This window comes from Emys orbicularis, chromosome 6 (assembly GCF_028017835.1).
Source record: "Emys orbicularis isolate rEmyOrb1 chromosome 6, rEmyOrb1.hap1, whole genome shotgun sequence".
NCBI lineage: Eukaryota > Metazoa > Chordata > Testudines > Emydidae > Emys > Emys orbicularis.
This window is the reverse complement of record NC_088688.1, coordinates 31,009,988-31,023,486: the sequence shown is the minus strand read 5'-3', so window position 1 is coordinate 31,023,486 and position 13,499 is coordinate 31,009,988. Positions and strand designations below refer to the sequence as shown.

General features: G+C 38.7%; 1 protein-coding gene across 1 annotated transcript in view; it reads left to right on the top strand.

Moving 5' to 3' along the window:
* Window positions 1–9,117, top strand: part of HCN1 (hyperpolarization activated cyclic nucleotide gated potassium channel 1) — a 291,636-nt gene extending 282,519 nt beyond the window's left edge. Inside the window, exons 7-8 of the mRNA XM_065406546.1 lie at window positions 6,027–6,191; window positions 8,303–9,117. Coding sequence (XP_065262618.1) covers window positions 6,027–6,191; window positions 8,303–9,117 — 980 coding nt within the window. The remainder of the gene's footprint in view (window positions 1–6,026; window positions 6,192–8,302) is intronic.
* The last annotated feature ends 4,382 nt before the right edge of the window (window positions 9,118–13,499 follow it).

Here is a 13,499-nt window from a genome sequence, read left to right as displayed (position 1 = left end):
CCTTTTTAGGTGACAAATCTGAGGAATTATCACATATTGAAGCATCATTAGAGGAGGTTTTGGAATTAATTGATAAACTTAACAGTAACAAGTCACTGGGACCAGATGGCATTCACCCAAGAGTTCTGAAAGAACTCAAATGTGAAATTGCAGAACTATTAACTATGGTTTGTAACCTGTCCTTTAAATCAGCTTCTGTACCCAATGACTGGAAGATAGCTAATGTAACACCAATATTTTAAAAAGGGCTCTAGAGGTGATCCTGGCAATTACAGACCGGTAAGTCTAACGTCAGTACCGGGCAAATTAGTTGACACAATAGTAAAGAATAAAATTGTCAGACACATAGAAGAACATAAATTGTTGGCCAAAAGTCAACATGGTTTCTGTAAAGGAAAATCATGTCTTACTAATCTATTAGAGTTCTTTGAAGGGGTCAACAAACGTGGACAAGGGGGATCCAGTGGACATAGTGTACTTAGATTTCCAGAAAGCCTTTGACCAGGTCCCTCACCAAAGGCTCTTACGTAAATTAAGTTGTCATGGGATAAGAGGGAAAATCCTTTCATGGATTGAGAACTGGTTAAAAGACAGGGAACAAAGAGTAGGAATAAATGGTAAATTTTCAGAATGGAGAGGGGTAACTAGTGGTGTTCCCCAAGGGTCAGTCCTAGGACCAATCCTATTCAACTTATTCATAAATGATCTGGAGAATGGGGTAAACAGTGAGGTGGCAAAGTTTGCAGACGATACTAAACTGCTCAAGATAGTTAAGACCAAAGCAGACTGTGAAGAACTTCAAAAAGATCTCATAAAACTAAGTGATTGGGCAACAAAATGGCAAATGAAATTTAATGTGGCTAAATGTAAAGTAATGCACATTGGAAAAAAAATAACCCCAACTATACATACAATATGATGGGGGCTAATTTAGCTACAACAAATCAGGAAAGAGATCTTGGCATGGTCATGGATAGTTCTCTGAAGCCATCCACGCAGTGTGCAGCGGCAGTCAAAAAAGGAAACAGGATGTTAGGAATCATTAAAAAGGGGATAGAGAATAAGATGGATAATATCTTATTGCCCTTATATAAATCCATAGTACTCCCACATCTTGAATACCGCATACAGATGTGGTCTCCTCATCTCAAAAAAGATATACTGGCATTAGAAAAGGTTCAGAGAAGGGAAACTAAAATGATTAGGGGTTTGGAATGGGTCCCATATGAGGAGAGATTAAAGAGGCTAGGAATTTTCAGCTTGGAAAAAAGGAGACTAAGGGGGGATATGATAGAGGTATATAAAATCATGAGTGGTGTGGAGAAAGTGAATAAGGAAAAGTTATTTACTTGTTCCCATAATATAAGAACTAGGGGCCACCAAATGAAATTAACGGGCAGCAGGTTTAAAACAAATAAAAGGAAGTTCTTCATACAGCACGCAGTCAACCTGTGGAACTCCTTGCCTGAGGAGGTTGTGAAGGCTAGGACTATAATGGTTTAAAAGAGAACTAGATAAATTCATGGAGGTTAAATTCATTAATGGCTATTAGCCAGGATGGGTAAGGAATGGTGTCCCTAGCCTCTGTTTGTCAGAGGGTGGAGATGGATGGCAGCAGAGAGATCACTTATGTTCTTATGTTCTCCTTCCCCTCTGCTTCAGCTCCATCTGATTTGTGGTAGAGAAGGAACTGTAGAGGCAGTCAGTCCGCCCCACCCTTCATCCCGTTGGATGGAGACACAGGGTGAGCCAGGGTGCATGCACAGACCACCAGACATTACTTTCAAATTCTCCGGCTCTGAGCACATAGTGCACATGCATAAACTACAGTGGGACCACAAATCTCAAAGAACCGTCAGTTACAGGTCAATAACTTACCCTTTTAGCCACTGCTAGCTAGCACTGGCTATTTCTAGGAGTCAGTTTGCCCCTTACTCTCTTATTGTTTTCCTACTCACTGCTCCTTGCAGAGATCTTCCTTGTGCTAATCCAAACTACTAAGGAGTCATTTAATATGGGCCAACTCATTTATTTCATCCCTATTTAATTTTTCTTAGCTCTATCATTTGGGCATCTAGAGGTGCCTGTCCAGAAAGACTGTTGCATTTATGCATTATTTCAGGAAATTCTGCTTGCGGACCTAGATTTGTAAGTCCACATATTTTCCACTCAGTTTTACATGGTGCAGATATAGATGTACTTTTGTTTGTACAGGCTTCTTTGGAAATGTATATTGTGTAGCAGTCTGAAAACTGACCTACTTATTTAAATACTGACATGTAGGAAGATAACTGGTGAGCATCACTCATTTAGCCTCTTACTTGGATTGTTGTTCATATGTTTTAATATTACAGATAGTCAATATGAATGCCCATAATCCTCAAAACATCTTTACCTTACAACTTGTATTACTACATATGTTACTTTGACTTTTTAAAAGGTATGTGTGCATTGTAATTGATCCACTTGGTTTGAGCATTGGCCTATTAAACCCAGGGTTGTGAGTTCAATCCTTGAGGGGGCCATTTAGGGAACTGGGGTTTAAAAAAAAAAACTGTCTGGGGATTTATACTGCTTTGAGCAGGGGTTGGACTAGATGATCTCCTGAGGTCCCTTCCAACACTGATATTCTATGAACACTTTCCGTATACTTTTGAGTTGTATGGTGCCATCTGTGAAGCAGTCCCATGATAGCGAAGTACAAATCATGGCTTTCCCATTTAATTAAACTGTTGCATTAATCACAGTTATGTAAAAGATGGGCTATAAAAATAAACTGATGTCTGTAGCATTGTTTAGTGCTTTCAAATAGCCATTTCTCATTAGGACTGTGATTAGCATTTGTTTTATAATGTTCCAGGGAACAATTGTCCAAAAAGATTGTGTAATTAAAGTAAACCTACATAAGAGTTGAATTACAGATTCGTTGTAGTCTAACACCTAAAATCACTAATTGGAACTGAAGAAATAGTTAAGCTCTAGGCCAGCAGGGCCCCACCCTCCACCCCGTTTCCTGCCGGCACTGGCTGCGCGCTGCAGTGGCTGGTGAGTGTGGGCAGGCGCCAGGCAGCAGCCGGTTAAGTGTCGCCTTTGCTGCCCACGCATCTGCCATTTATGTCCTCCCCCTCTCGCTGTCTTCTCCCTGCTTTGCCCCTTCACCCCCACAGCCCTGCTGCTCCTCCTCCATATCCCATCCCGTTCCCAGTGGCGTGCGGAGAACCAGCCCCTTGTCGGAGCGCTCAGCTCCTTCCTTCCCCCACTGCCTCTGGCTGGGTCAGCGCCCCGGGAAAGCCCAAGACCCTCTGACCCAGGGCGCTGGCCAGGAGGAGCCAAGCCCTGCATGCGCCAAAGCCCCGCCCAGCGCTGGCACGCGGAAGCCTCTCTGCCCTTCAACTAAACTCTGGAGTGGGGGGAAGCAATTTCCAGCCTGTTCATGCCCCGACCCTGCAGGCTCCATAACAACCCTCCCCAGGCACCCTCTTCACCCTCCACCCACCCTGGGTCCTGCCCCCAGGGACAGTGGAGCTGCTCTGTCCCCTAGGCACCCTCCCCTGCTGGGCCACATCTCTGGCTGGGTTCGCTGAAGCCCCTGCAGTCAGGTTCCCTGGGCCCTTTCTGCACAATGCATCCTTAGAGTTTAACCCCTTCTTGCCCGCACTGTAGCCGGAGGCGGCTGGGTTATGTCTGTGGCCAGCAGCAGCCTGGAGGTGTTAACTGTCTTTCACCACTGTGCGGGCAGGAAGGGACAAGCTGCTTCCAGCCACAGGGGATGGCGGGGGAAGAGATGAGCTCTGCAAAGACACGGGCCAGGTCATCCCTTCCCCCCTTTTCCTCCCCTGCTGCTGGAAGCAGTTCCTGTCCCTTCCCTCCACCCAGTGCCAAAAGGCTGCTGCTAGCCACATTCTGGTGTGAACCCTGGCAGAAATCTGGGGCGGGGGGGGGGAGGGTATGTGACCCTGCATGCCCCCCACCCATGTATTGCCTCAGGCAGACGCAGTGCCAGGTACCTGGAGAGGCAGGTCCATCCTGGGGGCCCAGCCCAGCATGGAGGGCGGAGAGCGCTGGGCAGGGAGGGTTGGGTCAGTTAGTCATTCCCCCCTGTGTGAGAGAGGTATATGGGAATGTGTGTGTGTCACCCCTCCCCGTGTGAACTCTAAAGCCTTAAAGATAAGAAGGTAATAATAATAATATATGGAGATATACCTATCTCATAGAACTGGAAGGGACCCCAAAAGGTCATTGAGTCCAGCCCACTGCCTTCAGTAGCAGGACCAAGTACTGATTTTGCCCCAGATTCCTAAGTGGCCCCCTCAAGGATTGAGCTCACAACCCTGGGTTTAGCAGGCTAATGCTCAAACCACTGAGCTATCCCTCCCCCAGCCCACAGGTAAATAAAAAGAATCCAACTATGCAGTATTTCTTTTTAACAGGGGCTCAGTCAATCTGATGTTAATTCGACTTGTTTGTACTGCATAGTTCTGATTGATTGCTGTTGAACTCACTTGAATACCAGTAATTTTACCAGGCATTCTGCATTCAGCATAGGGAAATATGGTCATCCTACCCAATATGCTTTGTTCATCTATTTGTAATTTAGTTTTTAACATTGGTTATGATACTATAGCTGGCAGGAAACAGGTTTCCCATAATGTGAGTGTTTTGAGATTTCAACATGTTTTTCTTGCCCTGAAATAGGACACAGTAAAAATCTTGACAATTTTTCCGATCCAAAAATCTCTGAAAAAGTCAGAACAGCTCAGCTGAAATGTTTCATTTTGATAATTTTTGAAATGTTTTGTTTCACTTTCAATCTTTTTATTTTACATTTCTTTACTGTAAATTAGCTTAAATTTTGAAACAAAAAGACATTTTGACCCAAAAAGCAGAACTTTTTGTTTCAAAAAAATTTAAACCAGGAAATTTGTCAGCACTGATCCTTTCCCATGAATACTTTCGGTTTAGACTTTCTGGCAAAAAATTCTTTGTTGAAAAATTCCTAATTAGCGCTATATAATATGTAGTAGTTAATGTTCTGTAGCATTACAAATTATGTACTACAAAACTTCACTAACGCATCTTCATTGAGCAGCGGGAAAAGACTGGGGCAAAGCAAATGATGGGGTATGAATATTAGCAAATTGCAAATTAACAATATTCTTCTATAGTGTCAATTTAAAGCATTAACGTATGTGAGAGTAATATCTATACCCACGTATGTACTGGACACTTTTGGTGACTTCAGTGGGCAGCCTTGCCTGAGCCGGGCCCTGTTATGTTCTTGCACAGGTATGGTATCTGAAGGTAACTTTGGCCCTTATCCAGCAACTGCATGCATTTGTGGATTCAGGGGTCTACCCATGTGGAGCCAGTTGCAGGACTGAGGCTCTTGTTATCCAGTATGACTCTACTATCACAGATGCTTTAGATTTACTATATAGCCTTAAGAGGGAAAGTAGTAAAATGTTAATTAATATCCCAACTGTTTCCCCATGTTAATATTAGGAAGTTGTATCTCTTATAACTGTTATTAATATTATTTATTATAATATTATAATTTATTATTATATTGATATTATTTTCATTATAAGCATTAAATTGTGTTACCAAACTTGTTGGAATATTGACCCAGTCTGTCCACTCACCTGAATATTCCTACTAACATCAACAGAACTACTTGGATGAGTCAGATCAGCAAGATAAGTTTGAAACTGGATAGATTATTTCAGGCATATTAAGAAAAATCATTTAAAAGTTTAACTAATTGTTATGTGTATATATTTAGAAAAAATAAGCAGAAATCATTGCCTTTAAACCAAATTGATTTCCTTCAGTTTCTTGAAGAGAATCAGACTCTGTCAGAATTACCCCGGGAACCTTAATGAGCAGCAGCAGCAAAAATGGTGTTGTGTACTGAATTATTATTTGTTAGCACTAAATCACTTTCTAGCTGTGAAGTTTCACATGGTTCACTGACCTTTTCATTTCCTCTGTGTGTGTGTGTTTGTGTGTTTTTCCCCTTTCCCCAGAGATTTGCCTTTTGACTAAGGGCCGCCGCACCGCCAGCGTCAGAGCCGATACGTACTGCCGTCTCTATTCCCTCTCCGTGGACAATTTCAACGAGGTTCTAGAGGAGTACCCCATGATGAGAAGGGCCTTTGAAACGGTGGCCATTGACAGACTAGACAGAATAGGTATTATTTTCTTTGAAATTTGACTTTATTCTGAAAACATTAACTTTTTTTCTGAGTGTAAATCTAATATTCCAAAATTAAACCCTTTTTTAAAAAAAAATTACCTTACTTTTCCACTGCAGGAATATTCTGTTGACTTATGAATAAGAAATGTGGTAAGACAAGAAGTTCTGGGGTTTATTTTCTATACCTTAAGTATCAAGATTGTAATTTATTAATCATGCCTAGTGATGTTAATATGCACCACATTGTTCATTGCTATAGGTTAGTGAAAAATAGATAATATTTCCCTGCCCCATATAGTTTATAGTCAAAGAAACCAATGCTGGGAGGAGCTGAGTGCTTTCAACACCCCCAAAAGCCAATGGGAGTTGAAGCCACTCTGTGCTTTGCTTGAAGCCCTCATTTACCTCACAAGCCGGTTGCTATGGATTTGATTTCCAAAGGTGCTGAGCATCTGCAACTTGAATTGAAATCGCTGGAATCTGCTGATGTTCAGAAAATCAGGTCTAAGATGTCCAAGTGAAAGACACAGTGATGAGGTAGAGTCTCCGCCACTTGAAATCTTTAAATCAAGATTGGGTTTGTTTCTCAAAGTTATGCTCTAGTTCAACTAGTGGTTGTGGGCTTAATACAGAAGTTATTTGGCCTTTGTTACGATGGAGATCAGACTAGATCATCATAGTGGTTCCTTCTCGCTTTAAAATCTGTGACTCCTGCAAGATGCTGGACACTTTGAACTCCCACAAGTACCTTCCAGGATCAGACCCTAACGGAACAGAGAGACAGAATTTTCACTCAGTAGGGTGTTGCCACTAGAGTTTAAACACTTCACCAAAGTGATTTAGTTTTAACAGTTTCTTCAAGTGGAGATTATAGGGAGCTTGAGGTGTGTTAGTCATAGGGGCACAAGAAGCAGCACAGAAGAAGGTGTACACTGCTTAACATTTACTATGAAAAACAGGCAAATAATTCAATATTTATAACAAACCTTTGCTAACATTTATTCAGCAAATACATTTAAAAATATTTGTGCAAACCTTTTTGAGACATAAAAAGGGAGACCAGCTTTTGAGAATGTGGTGCACTGAGTTAGCAAATCAAGATGCTGCAAGCTCTTTTGTTCTGGGATCATATCTTTGTTTGCATCTTGCACAGAACTAAGCATGTGGTCAATGCTTAACAAATAATAAATATTATTAATGGTAGTATTTAATAGAGTTTCTATTAATAGGAAATCTACAGATGACAAAAATAGTACAAATTCTCATATAAAAAATAAGATCAATTTTTTTTTGTTATTCCTGTATGTCTGATTCAATTGACACACAGAGAAATATTGCCCGCCCGCACCTTCACAGATGGGCAGAACACTGACAGTTATTAGTCAAACCATAACCTTTGAGAGATCCCAGGTATTCAATTTACAGTGGTCATTATTACACAACCAGGTACCACATAAGCAGTGAGTTTATATTAGGTCACAGATATTTAGAGAGATTACTTCTCTCAGTCCGGTAGTCACTAGTTACAAATGTCTAATAATTAGTTCCAGGAAATGTGCTAAATGGCAGATATATTTATAACTTATGTAACAGTTTATATTCAGGAAATTAGGACAGCTTGATAAAGAGAGAGATGAATTTTTTACAGTTAGTCTAGTCGCTTTTCCCACCCCCTGTTTGGTAAATTTTCATGGTTACGTGTTCAGAATAATTTTAATAATAATGGTGCATTATAAGTAAAGAGGTACCATGCTGCTACAGAAAGTTCACGTATCATTCAACGTATGGGGTTGTTAAGACAGGCAGTTCAGCTACAGAGCATGTGGGATGTGTAGCAGAGTCAGTTGATCTGGGTTGTGTGTGCAGTATGAGAGCTAGGAAAGAAGAATTCTTTCATCCCTCACCCCCTAGGAAGATCATTACAGCACTACTATGTAGGCTGTCTGACACCCAGGACTTGAGCTGTACTGCATGACTGATAATGGACTTCGTGTTTTATCATGGTCTTAAGACACCTTGCATGCACTCACACTGTGAGTGTGAGAATCTGTTACTGGGCACCAGACCTGCTAACTCATCTGCTCTTGTACCCCTTTCTTTCTAAAGGAAAGAAGAATTCACTTCTCCTGCAGAAGTTCCAGAGAGATCTCAATACTGGAGTTTTCAACAATCAGGAGAATGAGATCTTGAAGCAGATAGTAAAACATGACAGAGAAATGGTGCAGGCTATTGCCCCAGTTAGTCTACAGCAAATGCCAGCACTAAATTCTAGCTCTTCAACCACTGCATCATCATCGCGAATCAGGACACAATCTCCTCCTGTGTATACTGCAACCAGCCTATCTCATGGAAACTTGCATTCTCCAACACCGAGCACACAGATGCCCCAGCAAGCTGTCATTCTCTCTCCTTGCTCTTATACTACTGCAGTCTGTAGTCCGCCAGTACAGAGCCCTCTGGCAGGTCGAACTTTTCAGTATGCATCCCCAACTGCTTCACAGTTGTCACTGATACAGCAGCAGCAGCAGCAGACACCTAGTTCATCGCAGAAAAATGAAGTTCACAAGAGTACACAAGCCCTTCACAACACTAACCTGACAAGAGAAGTGAGGCCTCTCTCTGCCTCACAGCCTTCTTTGCCCCATGAGATTTCCACTTTGATTTCTAGACCTCATCCAACGGTGGGAGAGTCTCTAGCCTCAATTCCACAACCCGTCTCTAGTGTCCAAGGTCCAGGTATGCAGGTTGGGAACAGAGGCACTGTCCCTCAGAGAGTTGCTCTCTTCCGTCAGATGTCTTCAGGAGCAATTCCTCCTAACCGAGGGGCCCCACCACCAACAGCTGTTCTACAAAGGGATTCTTCCACAGTCTTAAACACAGACCAAGAAGGAGACAAACCGCGATTTGCTTCAAACTTATGATCCTTGTTAACTGTGAAAAGCAGAGACATTTTAATAAACTGAGAACATCCCAGAAACTATTTTAGCCTGTTTCCTGATAGACCCTGGCAGCCTACTATGAAACAAAATATTTTAGACAGCTCTGCCCTTCATAATGAATAAAAAGACTTGGTTAGAATTTGTCTTTTTTTCATTAAAGGAGGCTAAATTTTGTTGTAATATTATTTATTTTTAATGTGTGTTGACTTTAAAATTAATCTAGCATATTTCTCTACTTCTGAAGAGATGTCCTATTTCGGGGGTGGGGGTGGGAGAGGAGAGACAAAAACAACCAAATGATAATGACAGTATTATTTATTCCAGGAAATAAACTTAAAAATATCCCTCAAGCTAGCTAGGAAATAGCACCTATTGAATAATAACTTTTAACTTTCATTAATTGCATTTCTGTATAAAAATTGTAAATCATTTACCATGAAAAATCAATCATAATCTCCCATTTTATTGGTCCAAATTTCATTTTAGTGCTTTCCATTGAGAATTAGATTGAAGAAGAAATATACTCCAGCTGTCTGCAGTAGAAGAACTAGCATTATCATTGCTCTGGATAATTGTAATCTCAAAACATGTAAATCATTCTGTTATTTCAGAAAACTGGGTGGACTTCTATCTTCATATTGCAAAAGACTTTTATGAAAACTATAAATATTGTCATTGTAAAAAACTTTTTAGACCCAAACAAAAATAGCTGCTGTGTGGTGTATCATTGCAAGGTCTTTGTTTAGGAATTTAGTTTCAGCTCTTCACTTCCTAACTTACCGTTTTAAAATGTATTAAATCTAAGAGCAACACAACTGTTAAATTGTAATGCAATGGCAACCTACAATGGCAATGTTACTTTTACATGCACTGTTTTTATGCAAAATTGTACGCTTGATCCTGCAAACTGCTTGTACTTCACCAATGCCATCACTTTTCCTCCTTGCCCTAAACAACATCTGAAAATATTCCATGCATGCTTTTTAAAAATAAATAAAAAAAAACAATATAAGTTCAGTCAGCCATTGTAGGAAAAGGCTTACAGTATCTCTTTGTCTTTAGAAAATGATAAACATTCATTAATTGTGTCTACCTTAAAATTTCCTATAATGCTGACTTTAAATCTCTGTTTTAAGGCTAGAAGTGAGGTTTTTCATTTAAAGGATTATTCGTAAACCACAGCTTAATTTAGATTTTCAGGTGCTTTCTGTGTCTTCACTGTAGTTTTGTAGTTGACTGTGGTGTTAATTTAAAAGAAATAAATAGAATATAGCATCAAGTCTGTCTGGGATTGCACGATTTGGTCTGTGTATATTGTAATTAAATGGATAGTATATCCTATGGCATGTAGTGTCAAACATAGCCCATAGATATGAGGTTTATTTTTTTAAAGTCTTTAAAAATAGAAGGGAAAAGGTGACAGAAAGCAGGGTTAAAGCATACTGTTTTGTGAACGTTTTCTTTCGTTTGCTCAGATCTTCACATTATCTTGTGATTAGACAGCATCTCCACAAAAGAAGTTCTTTAATAATCATTTGTGCCTGATGTGTCACAGTAAAATAGAAATTGAAACTGAATATGTCATAATTAAACTTTTATTGATAAAACAGCATTATTAACTATAATACAAAGCATATATCATATTCCTTAAGAAAAAGCAAGCTAACCATGTGAAAGGAATGAATTCAGAGGAGGCGTTTTTGCCATTAATGCTGGCCTTAATGATCAGTGATCGAATTAAATAACATCACAAACTACGTATTGCAGTACATCCACATATACGTGAGAGCCAAGTAAATTGTCTAAGGCTAACAGAGCTTGAACCCATGCTGCCTGTTATGCCTTTTTACTTAATTGGGTACATCAAATTTTAAAAAAGTAAAACTTTTTACAATTTTTGCCAACTCCCACTCACCAGTACAAATCAATGTAATTATCCCATTAACATGCTGCTGACATTATTAATTGGAGTGGTCAGGAATAGTGTACAAGGAAGCAATTGTTAAAAATGTTTGAAGCATTATGGATACGCTGCAAGACCATTTATTTATCAGTACAATGTCCCTTATTTTATTTTAATACTTATAATAAATTAGATCCAATTTATTAAGATCATATTCTGATCCTTGACACTATTTAAGGTTTACATTTAATAGGTATAATGGGGTTAGTAGTGAAATATTTTTATATATATATATTATTTTATTTTAAGCACTATGAAGAAACATTAACTCACATGGTCTTTCAGTGAAACCATAAAAAAATCTTTTTAGTGACTTTGTAATAGAGTGGACAAAATCTAGGATTTGTATGTTAATTCAATAAAAATGGTACAGGGTATACAATTATATACATTATATATATATATATATGTATGAATGTATATATACTTAGGTTAAGAAACAAATGACTCACATTCCTGTAATATAAATGTTCATTGCTAGTTCCAGAATTGACCTATTTTCTCTGTACATAAATAAGCCCATATGTATGGAATCTCACATCTGTACAGGATGAAATGTATTAACGAAAAAGTTGGATCTTACTGCTGCTGGGAAGACAATAGTTTAACTGATTCTTACAATGACTGTATGATCAGGGACGAGTTAGATTTTTTTCTTTTGTCTTTGCTCAAAGCCATAAATATATATAAAATATTATTAATAAATTGAACAAAATATGTAAAAAAATAATATTTGATTTGATCTGATATGTTTACAACCAAGCATGTCTTGTTTTACCATGAAGTACGGATTATCTGCTTTTTTCCTTTTCATAACCCTAACTTCTGAATTAATATGCTGCTGATATTAGAAAAACATGAGTCATTATGGAGAAAAGATGGGTGAGGTAATATCTTTTATTCGACCAACTTCTGCTCGTGAAAGAAACAAGCTTTATAGCTTACACAGAGCTCTTCTTCAAGCCTGGGCTGTTTAAGCTCAAAAGCTTGTCTCTTTCACTGATAGAAGTTGGTCGAATAAAAGATATTACCTCACCCACCTTGTCTCATATCCTAGGACCAACACAGCCACAACAACACTGCAAACAATGTGTAATTATGGGCACTCAATAACTTTAGAAAGAAAGAGGGCTTAGAATATTATGAGAACATTTCCCAGTATGCAATATCTCCTGGGCAGGATAAAGGAAAATTGTATTCCAAAATATTCTCATTTTTGCTAAAACTCTTAAAATAATAAGCTATTGCCATTAAAATGTCCCACTTTTTCAAATACAAATATTTGAAACTGAAGTTTATTTTCAATACAATTCTGACTCAAAAAAAGAGGTTTTTGTTTTGACAAATTGTATTCTGTCATATTTGAACTTTATAACATTATCTCACTATATTTTGCTAATCCCATGTGATATATATCCAAACTTGTATGCAGTTTGATACCTATTTCAAGTGAGCATATTTTGAATTAAAACTTTCTGAAGTGGTTGGAAACCAAAGGCTTGATTCTGCATCAGTCAACTCAGTGGGAGTTTTTCCAATAATTTGAATAGGAGCAAGATACTAAATAATACTGAATAATACTACCCCAATAAACTGCAATTTTTTGTAATAATACTTTAAGAAGAATGAATGGTTGTATTTGTAAATTATGCCTGAATGTGCATCATGATTCTATATTTTCCTGCACAGATACATTCTTCATTAATATTTAAGTGATTTTGTATCTCATATTCCTAAGGTCAAATCCTGACTTAAGTCATTGCAAAACTCCCATTGATTTCAGTGGAGTCAGGATTTCACCTGAATTTTTTTAACAATGGGCCAAATTCTGTCTGGATATATACCTTGCTCAGAACCACTGAACATGTATAGAGCTGTAAAACAGGGCATAACATGGGTCCGCTGCCTCGAGTCTTATTTTTTCATTTAATGTGAATTCTGAAGGATTTTACAAGTTTCTGGAGAAACACTTAAAGAAGCACTGAAATTCCATTCATCTGCTCATGTATGGAAAAAGCCTCCCTATTCTTAGGATTTAGGACCTGATTTTGCCACTGCTGAGCTACACCTTATACTCATTCAACCTGATTAAGGGTGGTTTGGAAGCAAAACTGGACCATAGTAAATTTTATTTTAATCAGTAGAGTTCTGCATTCGCTGATGCGCATCTGATAGGACCTCACTAATGCTTATGTTATTGGGGTGTATTCACATTAGTTTACTCACCAAATTCAATATGCCTACCCATGTGAGTATCTGCTCAACAATGTAAAGGTTGCCCAGTATAGCCTATATTTAGCCTAAAATGTCCCTGCTCTTTCTGGAGTATTTTTCCCCACATTTTCTTTTTAAACTTTTAGAACCAGTTTCAATATAATTTGCTGACAATGTCCAACCAGAA